Source organism: Furipterus horrens, unplaced genomic scaffold (genome assembly GCF_987537825.1).
Source record: "Furipterus horrens unplaced genomic scaffold, mFurHor1.1.pri manual_scaffold_7, whole genome shotgun sequence".
NCBI classification, from domain to species: Eukaryota; Metazoa; Chordata; class Mammalia; order Chiroptera; family Furipteridae; genus Furipterus; species Furipterus horrens.
Window position 1 is genome coordinate 764,447 of NW_028327177.1, and position 23,296 is coordinate 787,742.

General features: G+C 63.8%; 3 protein-coding genes across 5 annotated transcripts; 2 read left to right on the forward strand and 1 right to left on the reverse strand.

The window, feature by feature from the left end:
• Positions 1-568: 568 nt before the first annotated feature.
• On the forward strand, positions 569-5,404 carry GFUS (GDP-L-fucose synthase). 2 transcript variants are annotated; one of them, XM_090283260.1, is made up of 11 exons: positions 569-839; positions 1,496-1,652; positions 1,990-2,104; positions 3,151-3,279; positions 3,365-3,438; positions 3,646-3,779; positions 3,885-3,949; positions 4,293-4,359; positions 4,466-4,545; positions 4,719-4,818; positions 5,041-5,404. In XM_090283260.1, exons 2-11 carry the CDS (start codon positions 1,507-1,509, stop codon positions 5,094-5,096), a joined length of 966 nt encoding a protein of 321 aa, XP_090139386.1. In that variant the 5' UTR covers positions 569-839; positions 1,496-1,506; the 3' UTR covers positions 5,097-5,404. The 2 variants fall into 2 exon arrangements, with proteins under 2 accessions (XP_090139386.1, XP_090139388.1); XM_090283262.1 differs by having other exon boundaries at positions 569-823.
• A 2,195-nt stretch (positions 5,405-7,599) lies between these two features.
• PYCR3 (pyrroline-5-carboxylate reductase 3) lies at positions 7,600-12,325 on the forward strand. Of its 2 annotated transcripts, XM_090283263.1 has the most exons (6): positions 7,600-7,737; positions 9,237-9,301; positions 9,841-10,020; positions 10,328-10,540; positions 10,840-10,932; positions 11,099-12,325. In XM_090283263.1, the coding sequence occupies exons 1-6, from the start codon at positions 7,641-7,643 to the stop codon at positions 11,279-11,281; spliced, it is 831 nt and encodes a 276-aa protein (XP_090139389.1). In that variant the 5' UTR covers positions 7,600-7,640; the 3' UTR covers positions 11,282-12,325. The 2 variants fall into 2 exon arrangements, with proteins under 2 accessions (XP_090139389.1, XP_090139390.1); XM_090283264.1 differs by lacking the exon at positions 9,237-9,301.
• Positions 12,326-15,114: 2,789 nt separating this feature from the next.
• On the reverse strand, positions 15,115-17,801 carry TIGD5 (tigger transposable element derived 5). The gene has a single exon (XM_090283272.1). It carries the CDS (start codon positions 17,736-17,738, stop codon positions 15,837-15,839), a length of 1,902 nt encoding a protein of 633 aa, XP_090139398.1. The 5' UTR covers positions 17,739-17,801; the 3' UTR covers positions 15,115-15,836.
• Positions 17,802-23,296: the final 5,495 nt, after the last annotated feature.

Consider the following 23,296-nt stretch of genomic DNA (forward strand, 5'->3'; position numbering starts at 1 on the left):
AGCATGCAGAGTGCATTTTATTGAAATTGTTTTTTTCAGTCAGTCATTCTACAAAGAATTAGCTTGCATAGTACAAATGTTTTCTGTACGATACCATTAAAAACTTAAAACACATGGTCGAAATATGAAACCAGTTATATGAAGTAAGCCAGTGGTAGTGAAACACCTAAGATCCCTGTGGAAGTTAGTTGGTCAATGCTGCCCAAGCATCAAGGAGCCGAAGAAGGTTGTGCCTCTGCATGCCCCGATCTGGCACTGAAATCCTGGCATTCCTGAGGTCTGCCTGCCTTTGGCCAAGGGACCGCGGGAAGGCGACAGTGGAGGGGAGCCCAGCGAGCCTTCAGCTCTGCTTGTGGCTTCTCCCTCCGGGAAGCCTGTGGCCAGTCACCATCGGGCCTGCAGGCGCAGAGCGCGAGCCCGCGGAGACCCTGGTACCACCCAGTCTGCAGAGTGCCCGCGGAGTGGTAACTGCTGCTCCTCCCAACTCAGGCTACGGAGCTTCGGCAACGCACAGTCTCTCTTCTCGTATTTCCCTATCCTCCCGTGCAGCGTCAGACCCTGCGCCTCGGCTGGGTTAAGGCGGTGGTGGCCCGGGCAACCTCAGGTCACTGTGCCAGAATCAGCCCCCCCGGACCCGCCCCGCGGGTGCAGCGCCGGCGAAAACTACATTTCCCAGGCTGCTGTGCGGGCCCGGGCGTCTCGCGAGTACTCCATGTCCCAGAAAGCTGCGGGAGGGCCCCCGGGCCCCGCCCCCTCCGTCTAGCACCTGAGTGCGCGGCTGGACACTGCCAACGCCGGAAGTAGCCGTCTGGACGCTGAGCAGGTAGAGTGGGGTACAGGTGAGACCGAGAGAACCCCAGGAGGGTGCAGCGTGGCGAGCCAGGGCATGGCCCTGGGCTCTCCATGACGGCAGAGAGCCCTGAGGGGTGCCGGGACCCCGGGATCATGGGACAGGACCGAGGGCGCGGGCGGGGATGACGGGCGTAGGAGGGTCCTGGGGACATGAGAGGGGACCGTTGGGATTGTAGGTGGCCCTGGGCCTAAGGAGGGATCCGAGGGAGCGGTAAGGAGGCTGGCTGCGGTGGGGTCTCCCCCACAGGCCTGCTGCTGGACTGCCTGTGCCGGGAGCAGCAGATGTCTGGGCATGGGTCCGTAGGGGCTTAAGCAGATTCCCAGCCCACAAGATAGGGTACTCGAGGGTGGTGGCGCCCCGAGGCCTGGGGACCAGTGGAACTCGGGACAGGCTCTCTTAGCTGGTGGTAGCCCCAGGCTCTGGGCAGAGGGCTGAGAGGAGGGATGACCCAGGCCAGCTGGGTGTCTCTGTTGCCCAGAAACTATCTCCCCTCCCTAGGGGCATCACTCTGGGCCAGCCTTTGGACAGTTGTTGTGGGCCAGTGCTGAGGGGCAGTGACTCCAGGCAGGGGCGTCTCAGGGGAGTAGGGTTATGTTGGATGGAAGCCCAATGGCGTCAGCCCCACAGCCTTTGGCCCTACAGGTGCAGCCAACATGGGTGAGCCCCAGGGGTCCATGCGGATCCTAGTGACCGGAGGCTCTGGGCTGGTGGGCAGAGCCATCCAGAAGGTGGTAGCAGATGGAGCCAGGCTGCCCGGGGAGGACTGGGTGTTCGTCTCCTCCAAGGATGCTGATCTCACGTGAGTGGGCCCATCTGTGGAGCACCCACACACACCCTCTCTGGACAGAGCTCTGGGCCACACCTGTCCCAGGGCCTGGTGGCTTCATGTCTGCGCCTTCCCTGCCACGTGGCTGGTGTGGCCTGGGTGTGCACAGCTATGCTCCTAGGCAAACATCCTCCCATATCTTCCCGGAAGCCCACACCATCATAGCAGCCAGGGCTTGAACTGGCCACTTTCCCTTCTGGTAGCCTGTCCCACCACGGGCCCTGCCCAGCATCTGTTCCCAGGACCCCAACCCCAGGGTGCTAGTCCCTTCAGGACTTCAAGGAACCCTTGATGGTCCGGCTACCCCCAGGGATGCTGCACAGACCCGAGCCCTCTTTGAAAAGGTCCGACCCACACACGTCATCCATCTTGCTGCAATGGTGGGAGGCTTGTTCCGGAACATCAAATACAATTTGGACTTCTGGGTAAGTGAGGGACCCCATGAGCACCAGGAGCCAGGACTGGGTTCTGGGAATTTCCTGGCCAGCTTCCCACAGTCATGTTCTAGCCTCAGGAAATCCCTGATGGTCAGGCTTGACACAGGCCGATGGGAGGGCCCAGTGACCCACACTTGCTCAGTATGTAGGCAGAGGGGCACGCAGGTGGATCTGGGGCATTTGGCTCCATAGGAAAAACCATGGAACTGAGAGAAGCCAGTGTTCACCATGTGACTTGGGGCTGGTTCCTGCCTCCTGAGCTGCTAGACTCTCCTGCTCCTGGGACCTTTCTGGTCCAGCTGCACTGAACCGGGCCCACTGGTGCCAGGTCGTGCGCTGGGTCCTGGGTCTGCAGCATGTGCCCCGGGGGATGGGGGTGATGTAAGAGCCAGAAAGAGAATGGGGCTCTTCCAGGCTGTGCCCAAGGGTTAGCCTCACCAGCCCTGGGCAGCTGGCCTTGGCATAGCTCAGCCTTGCAGCAGGCACTGGGACGGCAGAGACTCAGACGAGGTGTAGGCCAGGGCCCTCCACATCTCAGTTACAGCCTTCCCACCACCTCTCTTCTCCCCAGACCAGTCCAATCTCCAGAAGGGGTGGTGAGGCCCTGGAAGGGCTGGGGCTGGCCAAATGCTTCACTGTTCCTGGGTAGTTGAACTGGGTGAGCTCCTCTGCGGTGGGTGACAGGATGGCTCCTTCTGCTGCAGGGCCAGCTTGGGCCTTCTGAGTGCCTTTCTGCCCCTGTGCCACTTGCCCTGCCCTTAGCAGCCCCCGTGGCTGCGGCCCAGCGCCAGGCTGAGGTGTGCAGTCCTGTCCTCCAGGGCCCCAGGATAGGCTGGCTCAGGCCCTCCTGCAGTCCTGGAGTGGGACTGCCAGCTCGGGTCGTCACAGCTGGGAGGGCCAGAGCAGGTAGGAGAAGCAGGCTCAGATACTGTCCACATCTGAGAGGCTAGGGTGTGTCCCCACTTCCGTCCCTGGGGGAGCAGGTAAGGGCTCCGGTCCTGCTTGGAGTGGCCTGAACCTGCCGCCCCCCGCAGAGGAAAAATGTGCACATCAACGACAACGTCCTGCACTCGGCCTTCGAGGTGGGGGCACGCAAGGTGGTCTCCTGCCTCTCTACCTGCATCTTCCCTGACAAGACCACCTACCCCATTGATGAGACCATGGTGAGGGGGCGGGCCGGGCTTGGGGGTGGGCGGGGCCGGGCCTGGGGGCGGGGCCGGGAAGCAGCGGTCTCCTCTGCTCCTCCAGATCCACAACGGGCCGCCCCACAGTAGCAATTTTGGCTACTCCTACGCCAAGCGGATGATCGACGTGCAGAACAGGTTCTCCTGGAGCCCGCCCAGCGGAGGCCAGCCAGGAATAGGGGAAGCGGGCCCGAGGGTGGGTGGGGCCCAAGGAGTAACCCCTGGAGGGCTCCCAGACCCCATCTCCCTCTGCCGGACTCTGGTTTTCCAGTCGATAAGAGGCCAGGGTGTGGTGGGGTAAGTGCTCCCAGAGCAAGGGCCGGAGGACACGCTGCGCCTCTGCAGGGCCTACTTCCAGCAGCACGGCTGCACCTTCACCGCTGTCATCCCCACCAACGTGTTCGGGCCCTACGACAACTTCAACATTGAGGACGGCCACGTGCTGCCTGGCCTGATCCACAAGGTGCACCTGGCCAAGAGTGAGTGCTGCCGCGCAGCACACCGGCCAGATCATCCTCCCGATGGGATACCTGGGGCTCAGCTGGAGGCACAGCCTGACACCCACCCCCTCCCTGAATCTGCAGGCAGCGGCTCAGCCCTGACGGTGTGGGGCACCGGGAAGCCTCGGAGGCAGTTCATCTACTCGTTGGTTCGTGCAGGAGGGTGCACAGCTGGCCCCAGAACATCTCCCCAGGCCTGCCGTCCTGGCTGCGGGGAGGCAGGAGGGAGCCTGGGGAGGATTGAGGGTCTGGGCTGATACCCTAGAGGAGCAGTGGCTGGTTCTTGCTGAGTCCCTGCATGCATCTGGCCTCATGGGAGTTCCTGGGTGCAGCTCTGAGCTCAGCAGGAGAAAGGGTCTGGTCCGTTGGGGCTGAGCTGGGCAAGGACTGCTCAAACGGAGGGACCCTGCTCTCTGGGCTATGCCCTCACTGGGCATGGGTGCTTGGGAGAGGTGACCTGTGGCCCCACTTGACCTGCCTGTCTGACTCTAGGACCTGGCCCGGCTCTTTATCTGGGTCCTGCGGGAGTACAGGGAGGTGGAGCCGATCATCCTGTCAGGTGGGCACTGCAGCGGACAGCAGCAGGAACATCCGTGGGTGGCTGGGTGGCAGTGGGGCCAGGCAGAGGAGGTCTGACTTGGTCTCCGGCCCCTCGATCCCCACAGTGGGTGAGGAGGAGGAGGTTTCTATCCAGGAGGCAGCCGAGGCTGTGGTGGAGGCCATGGACTTCCACGGGGAGGTCACCGTATCCTTCCACTCCCGCGGGGCGCTCTGTGGGCAGAGAGTGCTCGCACTGGCAGCTGGCGCAGGGTCTGCAACTCTCCCAGAGGCTCCTGGGGAAAGGCAGAGGAGGCTCAGGGGAAGGCTGGGGGGAGGGTGGGGCTGCCCTTTCTGCTATGGCCTTGACCAGGCACCTAGTTTGATACAACCAAGTCGGACGGGCAGTTTAAGAAGACAGCCAGTAACAGCAAGCTGCGGGCCTACCTGCCTGACTTCCAGTTCACACCCTTCAAGCAGGGTGAGCCCCCGTCCCTCCCACAGCCCTCCTGGCTTCTTCTTGGCTTCGGGCAACCACTGCCCCTTCCTAGGCCTCAGCATCCTACTGCCCACTGGGGGCGGGCACCTTGCAGGCTTGACCAGACCCTCACTGGGCAGTGTGGCACAGGAGTGACCCCCGCCCCCCGTGGAGGCCAGCGCTGTCCTCGCCCTCACCTGCCACCCCCTCACCTGCCCTCTGCAGCTGTGAAGGAGACGTGTACCTGGTTCACCGACAACTATGAGCAGGCCCGGAAATGAAGCGCGATGGCGGGCCAGGGGCCGGCTCTGTGCACCGCCACCGCGGAGACCCTGGTAGCTGCTCACCCTCCGACCCTACCAGGGGTCAAGGGCACCGCCCAGCAACTTGGGCCCACACCCCACGCCCTCCAACAGGGTGACTCCAGGCAGCTGTCCAGTAGGGCCACCATCACGTCATTCCTCAGGAAAACCCAGGCCAGGCCAGCCCTGGCACCTTGCTCCCCAACACCAGTTCCAGGGCCCTGAATGTGCCCACTTGTGGTCTTGCTCTCCCACTCCTGGGAACCAATAAAGTGGATTTCACAGGCCTGGCCCTGGCAGCTCTGTGCCAGCTGTCCCCCACACCAGGTACTGCCTCCTGGAGTCTGGCCAGCCCCAGGGTGCACTATCCCCTGCTGACTGCTCAGCCCCTGAGAGCTGCTGGGCCAGGGTGGGCAACTGTCCCTGGGTGACAGACGTGGAAACATGGAGAGGCAGGTTTGTGGGCAGGGAGCAGGCAGACTGCAGGGGTGAGACAGTGGGCTGTCGGCCAGTGGGGATGCAGGATGGGGCATTCCGTGCAAGAGCCCTACCTGAGAGCAGGCCAGATGACCAGGACTTCAAGGGATTCCCTCCTCAGCCCCAGGGCTTGGGGAAAGAGGCTGGTCTGGATTTGGACAGGCCGAGGGGTGTGGATCTGAGCGAAAGATGGCTCAGCCTTTCCTGAGACGGCAGGAGAGCTGGGCCAGGCCTGGCCCCTCATCTCCCTACCTGACTCTAGTGGCAGCTGGGCTGATGGGTCCCAGCCTCCCCTTCTCCCAGGGACAGTAACAGGGGTTACCCAGGGGGCCTGCTGGGCCTGGTGGGCAGGGAGATGAGTGCTATGGGCCTCCCATTCTCAGTGGGAGGTGTTTCAGGTCCAGACAGGTTGAGTGACAGGTTCCCTCCGCCAGCCAGTCGTTATTGAGGTGGGGACCCAGGAGTACCCTGCTCCAAAACCCTCACTGGACTGCCCCACCCAGGACCCTTCCCAGCCTGAGGTGCACCTCTTCTCAGGGGCTCTCACTCCCATGCCTTCTGCCGCATTCGTGCTGAGAACTCCCAGCTTCCTCCTGACCCGGAAGTGGCTGCCGCGTCTGTGCCTTCCTTGTCTATTCAGACAGTATTGTCTGTCCCCAGTGCCCAACCTCTCTCTGAGCCCAGCTTTGCTTTTACTGCACGTGCCCCGCCCCCGCCCCCCCCTCCCCCGCAAGCCCGGATGTTTATCCAGTGAGCCACTCAGGTCAGGGCCACCCTGCCTTTCAGGTCTCAGCTGTGGCTCTAATGCCCACCCAGCCATGCTGGATTGTAGCGCTGCCTGTTTGCTGTGTAGCAACTCCTGGGAGGCCCCCTCTCCCCCACACTTTGGAGCTTCAGGGCCTGGGTGTGGCCTTCAGTGTAACCCCTGGGAGTCAGCCCTTTGGCATGAAAGCTCTGTGTGAGGTTCAGGGATTTGGTGGAGGGCATGGCACCTGGGTTGTAGCTCGGACCAGCTGGGTGAGAACAGTGGGAATGGAGCCAGCACAGAGCAGAGAGGCCTGGACATGCCTGGCAGGACACAATACTAGTCTGTCCTGAGTCCCCTGGGTTTCCTGTGTGTGCGTGTTTGCTATAGAGGGGCTGTCTCCCAGATGGAATGCAGGCCCTCAGGCCGAGACTGCAGCTGTCAGTTCTGCTGTGTGGCACTCATGCCTGCCCAGAGCAGAGCCACACGCGGCAGGGCAGCGTTGAATTCCATTGTTGAAGAGCTTAGAAAATAGAAGTAGAGTTTAAAAGAAAATAAGATATCCTTAAAATGCAATCTTAGCCCTGGCTGGTGTGGCTCAGTGGATTGAGCGCCTGCCTGCAAACTCAAAGGTCGCTGGTTCAATTCCCTGTCAGGGCACATGCCTGGGTTGCGGGCCAGGGTCTCCAGTTGGGGGCGCGCTAGAGGCAACCACACGTTTCTCCCCCTCTCTTTCTCCCTTAGCTCCCTCTCTAAAAATAAATAAAATCTTTAAAAAATAAACTATTTAAAAAAGTAGAGCTGTCACTCCTGGAAGCCCAGCTGCGCAGCGACCACCAATCAGTGGCCTCCTGGGTTTTGCAGCGTCCCCACGAGGGACACCCACCAAGCACGCTCTAGGGCACTGGCCTTCGGGACAGGGTCAGAGGAGACCTCACCCTTTCCGACCCTTCGCTTTGACTGGAGCTTCTCAAGCTGCCCTTTGGAAAGCCAGGACCTAATTCGCACATACGCGCTCAGAATTGTGCCTTGGCTCGCCACCGTCTTCAGCACATGGACGCAGGTCTCTGCGACCCTTGCGATGTCACGCGCCCCGCCCAGGCCCCCGCCCACCGGAGCACTGACGCACACTCAGACCAATGAACATAGAGGGGGCGGGGCCCACCGCTCAATTCGTAAAGCGAGGGAGGAGGGGCGGAGCGTGATGTCCCGGTAGCCAATGACGAGATGGGGGCGGGGCTATAAAACCATTGGCGGGCCCGGGGGCGGGGCGAGATGCGACCTAGGAGCCTTGAGGCAATATGGCGGCGGCGGCTGTGGAACCGGGTCCTAGGCGCGTGGGTTTCGTGGGCGCTGGACGCATGGCGGAGGCTATCGCGCAGGGCCTCATCCGAACAGGTGGGGCGCCGCGGGTGTGAGGCGCATGGGGGCGTCCGAAGCCGGCCTGGCCTGGGCGGGACGGGCTTGCCAGGCCGGAGCTCTTCTGCTCAGAGGGGTGAATCCTGCAGAGTCCGTGGGCGGAGCCTGGGCAGCCGGGACCCCGCGTGCAGGGGAACCAGGGGGGTGCAGGGCCGGGCAGCCGTGGCCGGGGAGAAACGCGGACCCTCCCCTGGGGCTGCGATCCCCTGAGAACACGGCAGGGATCCTAAGGGTCGGCGGCAGCTAAGCCGCCTGTGGCCTTCAGAGCTCTTGAAATGTGGCCGGTCCGAATTAAGTGTTAAATGTGGAGAGTAAAATATATATCTGACCTGGAGATGGAGCACACAGGAAGGGAAAGCAACGTACCTAGTAATTTTTAATAGTGATTATGTGTTGGAAGGATACTATTTGGGGGGTGAATAAAATACAATACCGTTAACTCCACCTGGTCCTTCTTACTTGTTTCATATGACTTAGAAAATGTGGTTGTGTGTGTGGCTCCAGTGACACTTCTCTTGGGCAGCGCTGGCTGAGAGCCTGGGATCTCCAGCCAAGTGTCTGGCCTTGGTTGGGGTGCTTGACCTCTCTGAGCCTCCGATTCCTTTTCCTGTTTGGGTGCCAGCCCCACTGCTGGTGGCACCCCACAGGATTTCTCAGCCTCCGCACTGTGGACACTTGGGCCAGGTCATCCCTTGTGGAGAAACTCTGGTTTACTGCAAGGGACGAGCGTGCTGTCTTAACCCTACTCCACCGTAATCAGAAACCTTTACATGTAGGTAGTGGTCCGTCTTTCTGCCTTCAGCCATCAATCAAAGCCCGGAGGGGTCAAAATCAGCCACAGAATAGCTTACTGCAAGTCTCAGGTGTTTCACCTGTAACACCCAGCAGTATCGCCTGCCTCCCACGCTACCCAGATTCCGTGTGGAGCACAGTGGACATCACTGTCATGATGAATCCGTTCTGGGTTCAGGTTGGGGTGCACTCCTGCTGTCCTGTTAGGCATTCAGAACTTCAGCCTCCTTAGCCTCCCACTCTGCCAGCACAGGTGATTTCTATACCAAATAAGCACCCAACCTCTGCTCGGACACAGACGCACCCTCTCCTGGGGAAGCTCAGCCCCATTGAGCCTCCCTACCCGTCCCGTCCCCCTCCTATCCAGACTCCCAGTTTCTGGAAGCAGAGGCCCCTGGAATCTGTGTCCTCACAAGACGAGGCAAGCTCCTGGACCCTGTGTAGCAGCAGGCAGTAGCGGTTACTGCGAGTTGAATTAAATGGATCTGATTACTTGGTCCTGGCTGCACAGAACACCCCTGCTGGGCACTTGGGTTCTTGGAGAGTAGTGTCAGGCCAGCCAAAGGCCAGGATGGCCCAGGCATGGCTGAACCTGACAGCCTTCAGTAAGGGGCAGGCCAGTCTGACTCATTCACCTCCTCCTTCCACCCAGCCTCCTCAATGACCCCAGGCCTTTGCCTTTCCAGGAAAAGTGGAAGCCCAGCACGTGCTGGCCAGTGCGCCAACTGACAGGAACCTCTGTCACTTCCGGGTGAGCTGGGGACCAGCTCTTTTGAATTGAGGCTTCCCACAGTGGCCTAGGGTAGCTCTTGGCTCCTGTCTTTCTGAGATACTTCTTGAGCCAGGGAAGTGCTGCTTGTGTAGCTAAAGTTTGAGACTGGCTGGGCTGGGCTGGGCTGGGGAAGGGGAAGTCAAAGTCCAGAAGGAAGGTCAAGGCTGTGAAGGGTCAGGGCACAGTGAAGGGGTGGGTGTGTGCACGTGCGAGTTTGCATGTGTATGTGTGTATGCACATGTGTGCGTGCGTGGTATGTTGAGTGCACAGGGATGTCTTGGGCACCCACTGGGGTTGGAGTGTTCACAGAGGTGCTGGTGTCAGGGTGTCTGTGGGGCTCAGGGTTGGGTCCTGAGCAAGACTGGATGGGCCGGGTGAGTCCTGGGGGTGGTGCAGGCATTTGCAATGGGAGAGACCCGTGGGGACCCATGGGAATGCAGGGTGGCCTCCAGCTAGAAGGATGGTGGTCTGGGAAGATGGCCACTTACCCAGTCTTGGTCCCTGTGTTCCCGGTACAGGCTCTGGGCTGCCAGACCACCCATTCCAACCAGGAGGTGCTTCAGAGCTGCCCACTCGTCTTCTTTGCCACCAAGCCCCACGTCTTGCCAACCGTCCTGGCAGAGGTGGCCCCTGTGGTCACCCCTGAGCACATCTTGGTGTCTGTGGCTGCTGGGGTCCCTCTGAGCACCCTGGAGGAGGTGAGTGGCCCATGGGATGGGGGTGGGGATGAGGCTATGACCCCAGAGTAGGCTGTTCTGGCCAGATTCATCTTTCCAGCCTTTGCCATCTCAGATCAGCTCTGTCCTGGGCTCAGTGTGGGTGGGACAAATGGCAGACAGCCTCCTGGGCAGTCTGCAGAGGTGGCCAGGTGGCTAAGGGGACTGTGGTTTTCAGGTTTCTCCGGGCACCATCCCTGGGAAGTAGGGGAGGGGGCCTGGCTGAGGCGCATGCCTGCCCTGCAGGCCGGTCCCACAGGCTCCCTCACTGCAGCTTCTCTCCGGCCAGCTGCTGCCCCCAACTGCGCGGGTGCTGCGGGTCTCCCCCAACCTGCCCTGCGTGGTCCAGGAGGGGGCCATGGTGTTGGCCCGTGGTCGCCGTGCCAGGAGCAGCGAGGTGGAGCTACTGCAGACTCTGCTGGAGGCCTGCGGGCGATGCGAGGAGGTGCCTGAGGCCCAAGTGGACATCCACACTGGCCTCAGCGGCAGTGGTGTGGCCTTCGTGAGTGTTGCCTGGTCGCCTCATCCCCCACAGCCGGCCACTGGCCAAGGGAAATAGCCCCTGCCCTTGGGACCTGGCGGCTTGGTCCCCAGCTGCCTGTGAGCTCTGCTCTCCCCCACATCATTGCCTCCCTGGGCCTTTGAGCTGGCTCCTGGCTGACCCCTGGGCCCAGGCCTCGGCCCTGAGCCCTGCCCTGGTGGCCAGCACTCTGCGCCTTGTTCCTGAAGCTTCTGAGCCTCCTCTGGGCTGGGTGCCGTGTCCAGGGGAGTGCTGGCGCCCTCATGCCGCTGCCCCCACAGGTGTGCCTGTTCTCGGAGGCCCTTGCTGAAGGTGCCGTCAAGATGGGCATGCCCAGTGGCCTGGCTCACCGTATCGCCGCCCAGACCCTGCTGGTGAGTGACTTCGGCCCCAGGGGAGCCAGGGACAGGGGATGGGCCTGTGTGCCCCCTGGGAGCCATGGGGACGCTGATAAAGCTGGCTGTGCAGTGGGCTGAGCTGGAGAAGGAAGGGGCCGCCCACCACCCCTGAGTCATGGGCCCCCAATGTTCCTCTCCCCAGGGGACAGCCAAGATGCTGCTGCAGAAGGGGCAGCACCCTGCCCAGCTGCGGACAGACGTGTGCACTCCCGGTGGCACCACCATCTATGGCCTCCATGCCCTGGAGCAGGGCGGGCTGCGGGCTGCCACCATGAGCGCCGTGGAGGCCGCCACCTGCCGGGCCAAGGAGCTCAGCAGGAAATAAGGTGCAGGAGCCGGACGCGGACATGGGCCACAGCCCCTGGGTGCCCAGAGCAGCCCTGCCACCCACTCCCTTCTCCTGGCCCCGTCCTGGGGACAGTGGTTCTCTCTCCAACCTATAGGAGCCTCACTGGCTGCACCACACCTCCCGCACAGGGAATGTGAAGCATGGAGCTGGAGGGGTCCCCTCAGCCGTGGGAACTCCCTGCTCCTCCACCCAGGCACAAGGCCTCACGGTGGCCCGCCATCAGGGGTGAAGGGGGCCCCGAGGGCAGTGCTGGTCAGGGGTCCGGGGCGTGCCAGTGGGCAACAGGCATGTGCAGAGCCCCTGGCGCGGGGTCAGTGGTGTGACTGCAGCCAGCTGGGGATCAAGGACTTGGGAATCTACATGAGACCCACGCCCCTCAGTACAGCCAGCAGGGCTAGGCCACCACATCCGGCCTGGGCCTGGGTTGGCCATGGCTGTGTTGGGGCCGCTCCAGGTTCGGGACAGTGGGCCACACACTGGGCTTCTGCTGGGTGTGCACCCCTCCCCCAGAATCTAAGCTCCTGGCCTGTGGTAGGTGGAGCTGGCCCTGATGACCCTTCTTGGTCAAGAGTCCTGGAGGGTCCCAAGGCCTGGCCTCTGACTGGACCTGGCTCTCTAGCATGTCCCTGAACAAAGCGACAGGCTGGGAATGGGGCCTGAAGCCAGGCTTGGGGCCTTTGGGTGGGCGGGGCACCTGCAGCTTAGTCCCCTGCACTGCCCACAAGGCCCCATGGGGCAGCCTCAAGGGCACAGGCCCCAGAGGCTGGCGCTCCCCTGGCTTCCACCTTATGGCTGCTGCCACCTACCAGGTGAGGCTTTAGGAAAGGAATCTGCGCCTTCCTGGTGGTCTGCCGCCCACGCAGCCCCAAGGCAGCCCCTTCCCCAGGGTGTCTGGCCACCCTATTCCTACCTTCCTTTGGTCTGACTCTGGACCTGCCACTTGTTAGGAGGGGCAGCCTGAGTCCGTTTTTACCCCAGGTTTTCTCGCCTGTGAGATAGGAATAAAGTCGCTGTCTGGTAGCACGGAGTGGCCAATTTTTAATGGAAGGCCGATAAAACCGAATCCTAGAGGCTTTGCTAGTGACCCACACTGTCATCTGAGAGCTGTGCATGTGACCTCACCCTCGGCTGTCTGAGAGTGGGTCCCAACGGTGCGTCATCTCAATTCTTGGGGACCAGGTGGGCTTGGTCCAGCCAGCCACTCCCTGAGTGAGGCACCTTGGTGAGCCTGCAGCCCAGCTGGAAGTACATTGATTCAAGAGGGGGCAGGGTGGCAGCCCCGCTGGTGGCTGGCCAGGACCCTGCACCTCACATCGCAAGGCTAACATGCTTTCAGGAACCCGGAGTGTGTGGTACGGTTTCTTCTTCTTCAACGTTGTCTCATTTTATGCCCTCCCCACTTTTCAACCTGTGAGACGTTCTGCATCTAAGCACTGGTCAGAGCTGCACAAATGACTTTAGAACGGGAGTGCATGTGAAGGTGACATGTTTGACCTTTATTGTAAAGCACACCGGGCCCACCTCACCAGGTGGGCTCTGCCGTCAGCGAGGCTGTGTGTGAACGGGCCCCGCCAGTGTGCAGCCCACCAGCCACCGGCGTCAGGCCCCACCATGGGGGCCCAGCTGTGTCCAGGGCCCTGCTCCCACCCGGCTCCCCGACCTGAGTTTGGACCCCCGGACTGGAGTCTGGATGACGGGCCTCAGCCTGACAGCACTCCCCTCTTACTCCTTGCTCAGATTTTCTCTGTGACTGACATTTAGGGGGCCAGGTCCCAAGCATGCAGCCCCTTCAGGTAAGGCAGGGACCCCATGACTGTTAGAGTCTGGTCTCCCCCCCACCCCCCAGACACACATGCAGACCAGGGAGGGGCACTTTCAGCAGAAGCCTGTGCACACACTACCCTGCCCACCGTCAAGCCCATGGGGAGCTGGCAGTGGCCCCGACCAAGGGCCACTGTTTGGAAGAGCTGTGACCACCACCTGGAGTGTTCCTGAAAGGGCTGTGAACAGGGTGGGGGGAAGCCGACCGCTCTGTGCCCAGCCACCTCCCGCTGCATGCAGGGGTCCCCACACCAGGGCCAGGGGTGTGTAACCCTGCAGGGTCAGTTTCTGGCTTGCAGATGATGAAGAAATTCTAGCAGCCTCAGCCCCGACCCCTCCCCAGCGGTACACAGCACCTCCTCAGGGGCACACACCTGGGCAGCAAACTCAAATGTCCAGGGGCCCAGCAGATAACAGTGGTGAGGGGCAGGCTGCGGAATGAGGCCACCAGCCAGGGTCCCCTGTGGCCATTCTGCTCAGACACAAACCCTGGGATCTACCACAGGAAGCCTCCGGCCCAGCTGCCCGGTGACTTCACACTGAGCTGAGTCCAGGGAGAGGGGCAGCTGCAAAGTGGCAGCACTGGGATCACAGGGACCTGTGCTGGGACCGCCCACGGGGCCAGGCGCCTGCAGCCTCTGTCCCAAGGCACACAGGACACCAGTCCCTCCATTCGAGAGAGAACTCCTTTATAGGCCCTCTTGTGAGGGGGTTGCCAGCCCAGTGAAGCCAGTGGCTCCCGGACTCACACCTGACTGGCACTCAAACTAGCTTCTTAAGGCCCTGGGTCAGCATGGACCACCCTCATTCACACAGGGCTGCAGGGACAGGCCAGAGCCTTCTCTTGGGTGCAGCCTTGGTCCTCAGGTAAGAGGGGACTGGTGCAACTGGAGGCAGCAAGAGGCCCTGCTCCTGACATGGCCTCATTGCCGATTCCAGCCCTCCTGCCCAGGCCTGCGGAGGGCTAGGCGGGGAGGTGAGACGGAAACCTTAGCCAAAGCGGGCAGCTGATGCAGCCCAAAGGGCCCCTCCCAGAGGCTGCTGCATGGGACCTCAGTGGCACCCTTACTTGGTGCCCATCTGGGCCAAGGTCTGCCTCCCACACACCCCATAGGCTCCTGGCCCTGGGTCCCTATCAGGCGGGGCAGATGGTGTAAAAGACAAGAGTCCTGGAGCCCTGTGCCAGCTGCTTGGATTAGAGACCCAGGGCCCACCTGAGGCTGCCAGTCCTCAAGGTGTGTAGGCCCCAGCCAGCTGGCAAGAGGGGCCAGGTGAGCCCCGACAGGAGTGGCTGCCCTGAGCCTGGCCAGCCGATTCTCCACACCTTCCCTTAGCTTTCAGGTTTGAGATTTTTTTTGTGTGTGTGTGTTTTGACTGAGGGCCCTTCTAAATAAGTTTATGTTCTTGGACATGCGTGGAAATTACTCAGTGACGCCCTCTAGCGGCCTCCCCGAGGTGCAGCCCTTCCACCAACACCACCAGTCTGCAGCCTGGGGCCACTGAGACCACATGGGTAAGGGGACCGTGCGGAGGGGCAGGCAGCACCTGGCTGCCAGTCCCCTGCCCCTCGCGAGGGCTCTGGGTAGCATCTCTGCAAAGGAAGCCCCCAGGAGGACAGGCATCTCCGAGCCTCAGACCCCCAGCAGGGATCTGCATCCAGAGTGGACAGGGCAGCAGGCCGACTGCACACGGCTGGGCCGGAACACAGGCCTTTTCACACTGCTGCCCAGAGAGCCAACTCCTGGGCTGGGGAAGCAGCTGCTCAGCCACGCCCTTGACCCTTGACCGTGCCAGGAGAGAGGACGAACCAGGGGTGCTAAGGCACTGCAGGGTCGTCCCACACGGCTGTCAGTGCCATGGGGCCTGCTCTGGTAGGTGGGTGGCCCTGGGCCCTGAGCCTGGACACAGCAGGGTGTGGCTGTGGAGCTTGTCCAGTCATTGGTCAAGTCACCAGGGCCAAAGTCCAGCTGCACGCCAACCCCACAGAATAAGAGTTGGGAGAATGTATTTTCTCAGGAAAATTAGAAGTCCGAGTGGAACAGAAATCTATGCCTCTGCTGCACCCAGGACATTAGGAGGCCCAATTGCGATCCCGTCCTCCCTCCCCCATCCAGCCCAGGTTTGGGACTGAGACACCACACCATCCCCTCCCCCCAGAGCATCTGTAGAAATGGACTCAATGCAATTAAAACAAGACCCAGGAGTGTGCTTCCCACTGAGAACACATGGCTGTGGTGCGAGAGCCACGCAGCACCAAGGCTACGGGTCAAAGGGAGAACTGCGCCCTTGTCCAGTGCAGGTTGACAGGCCACCGGGCAGGAAGGGGCTGGGGGCTAGAGGCCTTTGCCCCACGTGGCAAGGGCAGGAACACAGGGCACTGTGCTCTGGTAAGTGCTGGGGTGTGTGTGAGCCGGGCCTGTGGGAGGGGCCCTGGCTGAGACCACAGATCCTCCGTGCTTGCCCGGGGAGGAGACGCACAAGCCCAGGGCCCCTCTTCCAGCGCCCCCTGGAGACTGGGACACTAGTGGAGCAGGGTGACCCTTCACCAACACAGCTCCTTTAAGCCAGGCTGAGCTGGGATCCCTGTACCCCTAGCCACGGGGAGGGCCACCCCAGGGGAAGGGAGGAGGGCAAAGGGGAGACTGTGTGTGACCCCGCCCTCCAGGTGCAGCAAAACGAACGCCCCTGGGGGCCAACAGGGCTGGCTTGGTCACACCCCATTGTCAGGGGCTGCAGGGGAGGGCTCAATGCCCCCCAGCCTCCGGACCATGCTGATCAGTGAGCGCAGCTGCACCAGCTTCGGGGGCCCCACCTCCTGGGGGTCCCGGCTCTCCAGCCACCGCAGAGCTGTCTCCAGACCCCGAACAGCCTCCCCGGCGGTAGGCACAGCGGCCTCTTCCTCCTCCTCCCCACCCGTCATGACAGAGGGTAGGCTGGCAGGGGGTGGGAGGGCCACAGGGACCACCACAGGGGGCCGGCCAGGGCCTGCCTCCTCCCTGCAGCCCTCAGGCAGCCCCCCATCGTCATCCAGGTGCAACCACTGAGCCACCTCCTCAGGTGCCAGGCGCTTGTAGGCCAGGGCTGCCAAGTGTGTGAGGTCACTGAGCACCCTGCTGTGCTCGGCCGCCTCCTCAGCCTGGCCGGCACACTGCCCAGCACAGTCCTCCTCCGGCCGAGGCTCGAAGGCCGCCCGCAGGCCCAGCAGCCAGCAGCGTTCGATGCTGCCCGCCTGCACCAGGTCCCAGGAGAGGCCGGCCAGGTAGAGCATGTCCTTGAGCATGAAGCTGCGCATGAAGTCCAGGGGGGAGCCCCCGGCGCAGGACACCGCCAGCCGAAGCAGCTCCCGCTTGTACAACTGCTTGAAAGCAGCCACCACTCCCTGCTCCAGTGGAGCCGGGATGTGCACTCGGCTGCTGCCCTTGGACAGGAAGAGCACCCGCACGGCCCCGTCGGGGGTCTGCAGCTCCTCTGGAGGACTGAGGGGCTCAGGCCGGAACTGCCTGGGGGTCTCTTCGCTCTCCTCCAGGGTGGGCGTCCTGGTCGCTGGGCTTGGGCAGGGCGGATGGGCGACCAGCAGTACGGCCCTCTGCTGCAGGCAGCTGCGGCGCAGGTAGCGCCTGACGCCCGGGACGAACTCCTCAAAGAACCAGCCCCGCAGCAGAGGGCGACTGAGCCAGGCGTCTGGGCTATAGCGGTAGGAGGCCGGAAACTTGTCCTGGTTGTGGTGGCGCAGGCTGGGCGGGTCGGGCAGCTGCCCGATGACCAGTGGCTTCAGCTTGTGGCTGCCAGTCAGGTTAGCGGCCAGCAGCACCGTCACCCGGTCGCCCCGCCAGCGCCGGCCGCAGCCCCCGGCGCCCAGGGGTGCAGCCTGCTCCGGAAGCAGCTTCCAGTACAGGCCGGTGACGTTGGCATTGTAGATCTGCTCATCACCATAGCCACCCTCGGCAGGGGGTGGCGGGGCCGGGACGCGGCTGGGCAGGGGGCCAGCCCCAGGGGACTGTGCGGGCTCCTGCTTGACCGGCGGGCCGGGCGCAGGGCCGACGGCGAGGGGCTCGGCCTCGCCGTAGATGCGTTGGCTGGAGATGCCGTGACGCTTCTGCCAGCGCCAGAACCAGCCGTGGCTGGCCTTGAAGGTGCACTCGGGACCGTAGATCTGGCGCGCGAAGGCCTCGGCCTGCGCCTGGATGAGCGGCCCCGACAGCGGCACGCCGTGCTGGCGCAGCGCCAGGAACCACGAGTACACGGCGCGATCGATCTCCTCCTCGTTGGCCAGCCGCATCTTCTTGCGCTGCGTGCCCACCTCTCCGCCCAGCTGCTCCAGGAACCAGCGCAGCTTCGGCTCGTCCTTGAGCCAGCCGCGCAGCGTGCCGCCGGGCACGCCGAAGTCGCGGCACACGCTGGCCTGCCGCTCGCCGCCCTTGACGCGCTCGATGGCCTGCAGCTTGTCCTTGATGGAGTAGGCCTTGCGGAAGGCCATCTTCACGGCCACGCGGGGTCGCGCGGCAGGGGCTGGGGCGGGCGCGGAGGGCCGCGGCGGCTGCGCAGGGCGCCCGGGCGGGGGATGGCGGCCGCGGCGCGGGGCCTGGCCGGCCGGGGAACCTGCGGGGTACATGGCAGCAGCGGCGGGGACGCGGGAGCCATAAGCCCGCCGGGCCGGCCGCGCGGGGCGGGGCGCTGGGGGCGGGACTGGCCGCTGCCCTCCCCTTTGTCTCCCCAGCGCCCGGCTGCGGGCGGGCTGGCCCCGCCCCCGTGCGTCACCCCGAGCGTGCCGGCCGTACCCACCCCCCTCCCGCCCTGGCCGGACGAGTCCATCGGGCCGGCACAGCGGAGGGGCGCCGAGCGGCATGCGGTCCTGTTCGCAGCTGGGTGCTCCCGTTCCTCCGGAGAAGAGCGAGCCCCGGGCTGGCCCCCCTACGTCTTCCGTCTTCGCAGCCGCGGACAGAGTTGCGCGTAGGGCTCCGGCGGCGGGCGCTCCAGGCGCTTTCCCCGCGTCCCAGCCCGCGTCGTGTGGTAGAGCCCGCGGCTTCATTTCCGGTGCGCGACCTGGGCCGCCCTCCCTCTGCTCCTCAGTCCCGCGCGCCGACCCCTGCAGTTTGGTTGCCGTGTCTTTGACAGGCGTGTGAGTACCGCGGCCCGCGCCCCGCAGGCCTCACGGGCCGGGCGGGCGGCTGGGGCTGCAGTGGCGGCTCGGCGCCGTCAGGGAGCGGGGCGCAAGTGCCGCCCGCGTGCCGGCTTAGGGGCGGTAGGCCAAGTGCGGCCCCGGCCCGAGCGCAGAGGGGCGGGGCCCGCGGGCCACGTGGCCGGCCGGCCCGGGCGGAGGGTGGCGGCGGCGGCGGCGGCCGCAGCAGGCCGCCCCGGCCCGACGGGTGCAGGGATGTCTTCCCGCTGTGGCCCGGGCCTGTAGCCCTCGGTTTATCCAGCGCGCGAGTGTTGAGCATCTGCTGCGCGCCGGCTCTGGGCCTCGGGGCGCAGGCCCCGCTCTCCTGGAACCGTGAGGGCTGCGGAGTGCGGGAAAGACCGGGGTCGGGACTGGGGTCTAGCGTCCGGACAGGAGGCGATGTTGAAGCCAGTCTTTGAAGGGGAGGGTGTCGCATTCCGTACACGATGGGCGCTGTAAGCGGAAGAACCGTGGGGGTGGAGCGGGGTGGAGACTCCACGGAGGCTGCTTGTCGGGGACTGTGGACTGAAGGGCCCCCTGCAGCCGTCAGGGTGGTCCCTGCTGCCGCGGAGACCCGTAAATGGACCCTGGCAGGTAACTGCTCTGAGAGCGGGCCTGGCCCGGGGTGGGGAAGGGCGTCAGCCTGCGAGTACGCTGGCCACGCGCAACTGTGCCATCCGGAGCTCTGTGCCCAGCCCCGTGGACAGAGCGTCCCCTGGGAAAGCGCCTTCTGGGGAGCGCCTCGCCCAGACTGAGGAGCAGGTGCCCCGTGCCACTTGTGCAGGGCAGGGCTCTGCACCCATGCCAGGCTCGGGTGTCCTCCAAGCCTGGCCACCATTCCTCACCCTGGAGTGGGCTGGGGTGCGGCCGGGAGGACTGCCCCCCACCCCCCGCCCCTCTCCCGGAAGCCTGGCTGGGCTGCCCGGGCTGTCTCCTGGGGAACTGGGTGAGGCTCAGCATTCAGCGCGGGTGGGCAGACGTGCCCGACTGGTGTTTTTGTGAGTGGTTTCTTTCTTTAACTTACTGATCTTAGAAAGAGAGGAACTTCGGTTTGTTGTTCCATGTCATTTATGCGTCACTGGTAGACGCCTGTATGTGCTGTGACGGGGGAGGGGATCGGACCCGCAACTGTGCCTATTAGGACAGAACTCTCACCTGCCAAGCTACCCGGCCAGGGCCTGTGGGAACGGTTTCTTTGAAGGTGGTGTTTCTGTAGGAGGTTGACAAGAAGAATACGTCCAGCGTGCATATCAGGTGCTAGTTAGTGCCAGCGTTTCTGGGCCGCAGGCAGCAAGTGCCAGCCCTGGCCCCGGGCCGGTGCTTTAAGATGACGTGTCTGTGTTGGGAGTGGGAGGCAGTGCGACGTTCGTGCTAAGTGTGGGCGCTGGAGATGGACCCCCAGCTCCTCACCAACTCAGCCTGCCTTGCGCACTCCTGTGCCCAGCCGCATACGAGCCCTGGATGCACAGGTGTGCACCATGTGTGCATGGGAGGGTACAAGAGGTGCCCCCAGGAGGGCAGCCGGCGCCCTGCCAGTCAGGTTAGATCAGGGCTCCTGGCCCTGGCCCCCAGGCGCCTCACAGCTGCTCACGCCCCTCCCACTTCCCGTGGAAGGTAGGCATTTTTTTGACCCGAGTGCACAATCTTGGAGCTCCTGCATGTGACTGCGATCGGGTGTCAGGGGCAGAGGGCTGTGAGCAGTGCCTGGAGAATGGGAAGGTGGTGTGGATGGCAGTGTCGGCGGGGGGGGACCGCCCCCTCCCAGAAGCCTTACCCATGCGCCCGGTGTACGGGTCCCCCCGTACTTGGTGGGCACAGCTCTGACAGGCCACATCCTCGCCTTCAGGGCCCTGCTGTCAGGAGGTGCGGGGCAGGGCCTGCTGCCAGGGCCCCGATCTGGCACCACAAGAACTGCTTTCCTGGCTCTGCAGAGACCAAGAAGGGCCTGGGACCCAGGGGCCCTGCAGCCAAGTGTGGACGTGCCAGCTGCTGTGCCGGGGGTGTCGCCAAGCAGGGCTCATCTCTAAACAGGGTCGCCTCTGCTGTGTCAGCTGCCCTCAGCCCTGGGGTCTCCCAAACTGTGGGGTGCTGAGAACCTGGGTGGCTCTGCAGGGCAGTGCCCGCTCGTCCAGGAGGGGTCTCAGTGTGCCTGATGGATCGGGGCTGGACCACTGCGCAGGGCCATCCGCCTCTTTGCCCTGCGGGTGTGCAAGTCAGCCCCCAGCGGGGACCCCTGAGGACATGCTGGTCCTCACTTTGGTGTTTGCCAGCTTCCCCCCCCCCCCCCAGGCTCCGCGCTGTGGCTGCTGCTGCCAGTAGAAAGCCCTGGAGAAGAGGGTCTGGCTGTCCCTGCGGGAGCGCGGGGTCCTCACTGGAGAGCTATAGGCTTGCGTGTTTGTCTCGAAAGGAACTATTTGAACTCTGCCCGCTTTCCTCCTGGGAGAGGTGGGCCTTCAGCTCAGCAGGCCATCGGGAGCCAGGGAGGGTGAGGGCGCAGAAGGGGCTCCTGCGTCGGGGCCGCTGGGGGCTGTTGGGCTGTCCTGGGACATGTAGTAACAGGGCAAGGGGAGGTGGCAACGCCCCTGTGGGTGCTGTGTGCCCTGCCCCCAACACTGGGTTAATGCCCTCAGCTCTACTGCCCTGGCAGCGGCCAGCCTCGGGGCTGCTCCCCCGCCAGGCTCTTCGCCCCAGGGCCCGTCTCCTCCTCGCCCCGAAGAAGCCCAGCTATGGGTGCGGCTCCTGCAGGGAGCCTGCCCGGGACCTCCTGGGCACACATGTGGGCTGCCGCCTCCCCTTGGTATTGGCTTCCTGTCATCCGCTCCTGCAGGGCGCCTTGCGTGTCCTCGTCGTCACTGACTGGGTGCTGGGCAGGGACCTGGGTGCTGGAGCTCCCGCTGGAGAAGGGAGGCAGGTTATTAGGGCTCTGTTCCCTGGGGTGGGAGGGGGCAAGGTGGGCGGGTCTTGTCTGCCCGAGGCCTTCCCAGAACTGCGCAGTCTTTGGGCTCCTGTGCGCGGCACCAGGCTAGTCGCATCTTGGAGTGTGTTGAAGGCTCTGTCCTGTGCACAGAAGGGAGATTGTCCCTGAGACAGAACCTTTGGTGCTGCCAAGACGCCTGGAGCGGTCCTTGTCATCCTGCACCTCATTTATCAGCCTGGACTGGATGGTATTGTGGGGGCGGAGCTGGGTGGGGGTCCCCTCCTCGGCTCCAGGGGACTGTGGGGGCGCTCAGGCCCAAGTGAAGAGCAGGTGGGAGGGCTGCCCATTTCGGGTGTGATGGGGACACCTGAGTGAGCAGACTCGGTCTCCTGGGACTCGGGCGGCAGGTCTGTAGTGCTCCCTCCGCTCCGCCACGCAGCGGGCACACACCCCGCCTCCCCAGGCAGCTTCGGAAGGGCCCTTCGGCCTTCTCGGACGCCCTGTCTGACTGCCTCTAACCTACTGCTTTCTCTTCATGCTGTCCCAGGAGGTCACAGAGAAAGTAAGTACTTCCTGTCCCACGTGTCCTCACGCCCTTCGCCTGAGCCAGGCAGCCTGTGCACCCAGGGCTGCCCCAGGGGGGCGTGGGGCCTGGGGAGCCTGGTTGCTGGGCCCGTTTCCTCCTCTGGGTGCCACGGAGCCAGATACGCTGGCTTCAGCCTCAGGCCTCCTGGGCGCAGGGGCTTCCCCAGGCGGGGCCAGCCCCCACCTCCTGAGCAGGGCATGCAGCTTCGGCCCCAGCCAGCCCCTTGCCTCAGGCCCTGTGCCTTGGCCACTGGTCTTGAGAAGCAGCCTTTTCCTGCCCTGAGCTGTGGCCCCCAGAGCCCTGGGCACAGCCTGGTCTGGTGTCAGAAGCCAAGGACGTGTTTAGGCCAATGTGGTCAGGCAGGGCGCCTTGTGGGCTGGGCGGACGGGGCTAGGCAGCGGAGAGGTCAGAGGGCACGGAGCCCTGCCTGGTCAGTCTGCTGCTCCCTCAGGGACAGTGAGTGATGTCACAATGCCCTACCTCCTGGGCACACGCCCCTGCCTCCCAGCGGTGCCTCTGCCGCCAGCCTGGCTTCGGTAAGTGCCGCTGCCAGCCTGGGGACAGCCCAGAATGTCCCTGAGGCCTGCTGGGATCTCGGAAGAGGCCTGCGGGATGTGCCATTGAAGGCCCCCGGCACGCCCCTGCAGAGTGTAAGGGGGAGTCTTCCCAAAGTGCCCGGCAGGTGCGGGGCTTCGTTCCCACAGCCCTTGGAGCAGTGGGAATCAGGTTGCGGTTTTGTGTGGGGCGTTAGGAGAGGGCCGTAGATCCCTCGCAGAGCCCAGGAGCCCACGGGGGTGCGGGGAAGGGTGTGCCGTCCAGGCTGAAAGGCTGCCCTGCCTCTGGGGACCTTGGCGCCCAGGTCGAGGGCCTTCCTGGCAGGTAGATGCTCTGGGCTTGTGGGTCGGCCCTTGCTTAGGCCGCACCACAGAAGCAGGGGACAGCACCCCCACACACCATCCCAGTGACAGGGCCCTCCCACCAAGTGGTGATGAAACGAGGGGGGCGTCCTGGTGTCCTGGGCCTCAGTCCAGGTGGCGCCCTCAGCCGAGTGCACCCAGAGGTATGAGCTGATTGCCTGCCAGTCTGAGGCGCCTGCCGCTGACCGAGGAGCGTGGCTCTGACCCGCTGGGCTCCTTCCGCGCACAGCGTCACCATTGTCGGCCCTGATGTGGTCTCGTGGGGCTGAGCCTTCACCCTCTGCTCCCCGCTGCCTCTGAGAGGCCGTCCCTTGTCTGAGACCCTGGCAGCTCCCCGTGGAATGGGTGGTGGGTGTGGGCGACTCAGGTGGGGCACCCCGAGATGAGCGTCCTCAGAGGCCGCCAAGTGCTTCCTTTAAAGCCAGCGCCTCAAGAGGGGCCGGACTTAGCAAGAGCATGGGGCGTCCAGTTAAAGTTTCAGGTGCACGGCGGGCAGCCTTCCAGTGTGAGGGGGTCCCACCCGTTCCAGGGGCGCGCCTGTTGGCAAGGTTACGCGTGGTCCCCGTGGGAGGTTAGCTGAGTGTGCCCTCTG

What these genes read in the sequence shown, in the direction of transcription:
- TIGD5 (XM_090283272.1), bottom strand. Translation starts at nt 17,738, where the DNA reads ATGTACCCCGCAGGTTCCCCGGCCGGCCAGGCCCCGCGCCGCGGCCGC.
- PYCR3 (XM_090283263.1), top strand. Translation starts at nt 7,641, where the DNA reads ATGGCGGCGGCGGCTGTGGAACCGGGTCCTAGGCGCGTGGGTTTCGTG. An exon ending in GGAACCTCTGTCACTTCCGG is followed by an intron (nt 9,302 to 9,840) that starts GTGAGCTGGGGA and finishes TTCCCGGTACAG; the next exon opens with GCTCTGGGCTGCCAGACCAC. An exon ending in TCGCCGCCCAGACCCTGCTG is followed by an intron (nt 10,933 to 11,098) that starts GTGAGTGACTTC and finishes TCCTCTCCCCAG; the next exon opens with GGGACAGCCAAGATGCTGCT.
- GFUS (XM_090283260.1), top strand. Translation starts at nt 1,507, where the DNA reads ATGGGTGAGCCCCAGGGGTCCATGCGGATCCTAGTGACCGGAGGCTCT. An exon ending in AATACAATTTGGACTTCTGG is followed by an intron (nt 2,105 to 3,150) that starts GTAAGTGAGGGA and finishes CGCCCCCCGCAG; the next exon opens with AGGAAAAATGTGCACATCAA. An exon ending in CAAGGTGCACCTGGCCAAGA is followed by an intron (nt 3,780 to 3,884) that starts GTGAGTGCTGCC and finishes CTGAATCTGCAG; the next exon opens with GCAGCGGCTCAGCCCTGACG.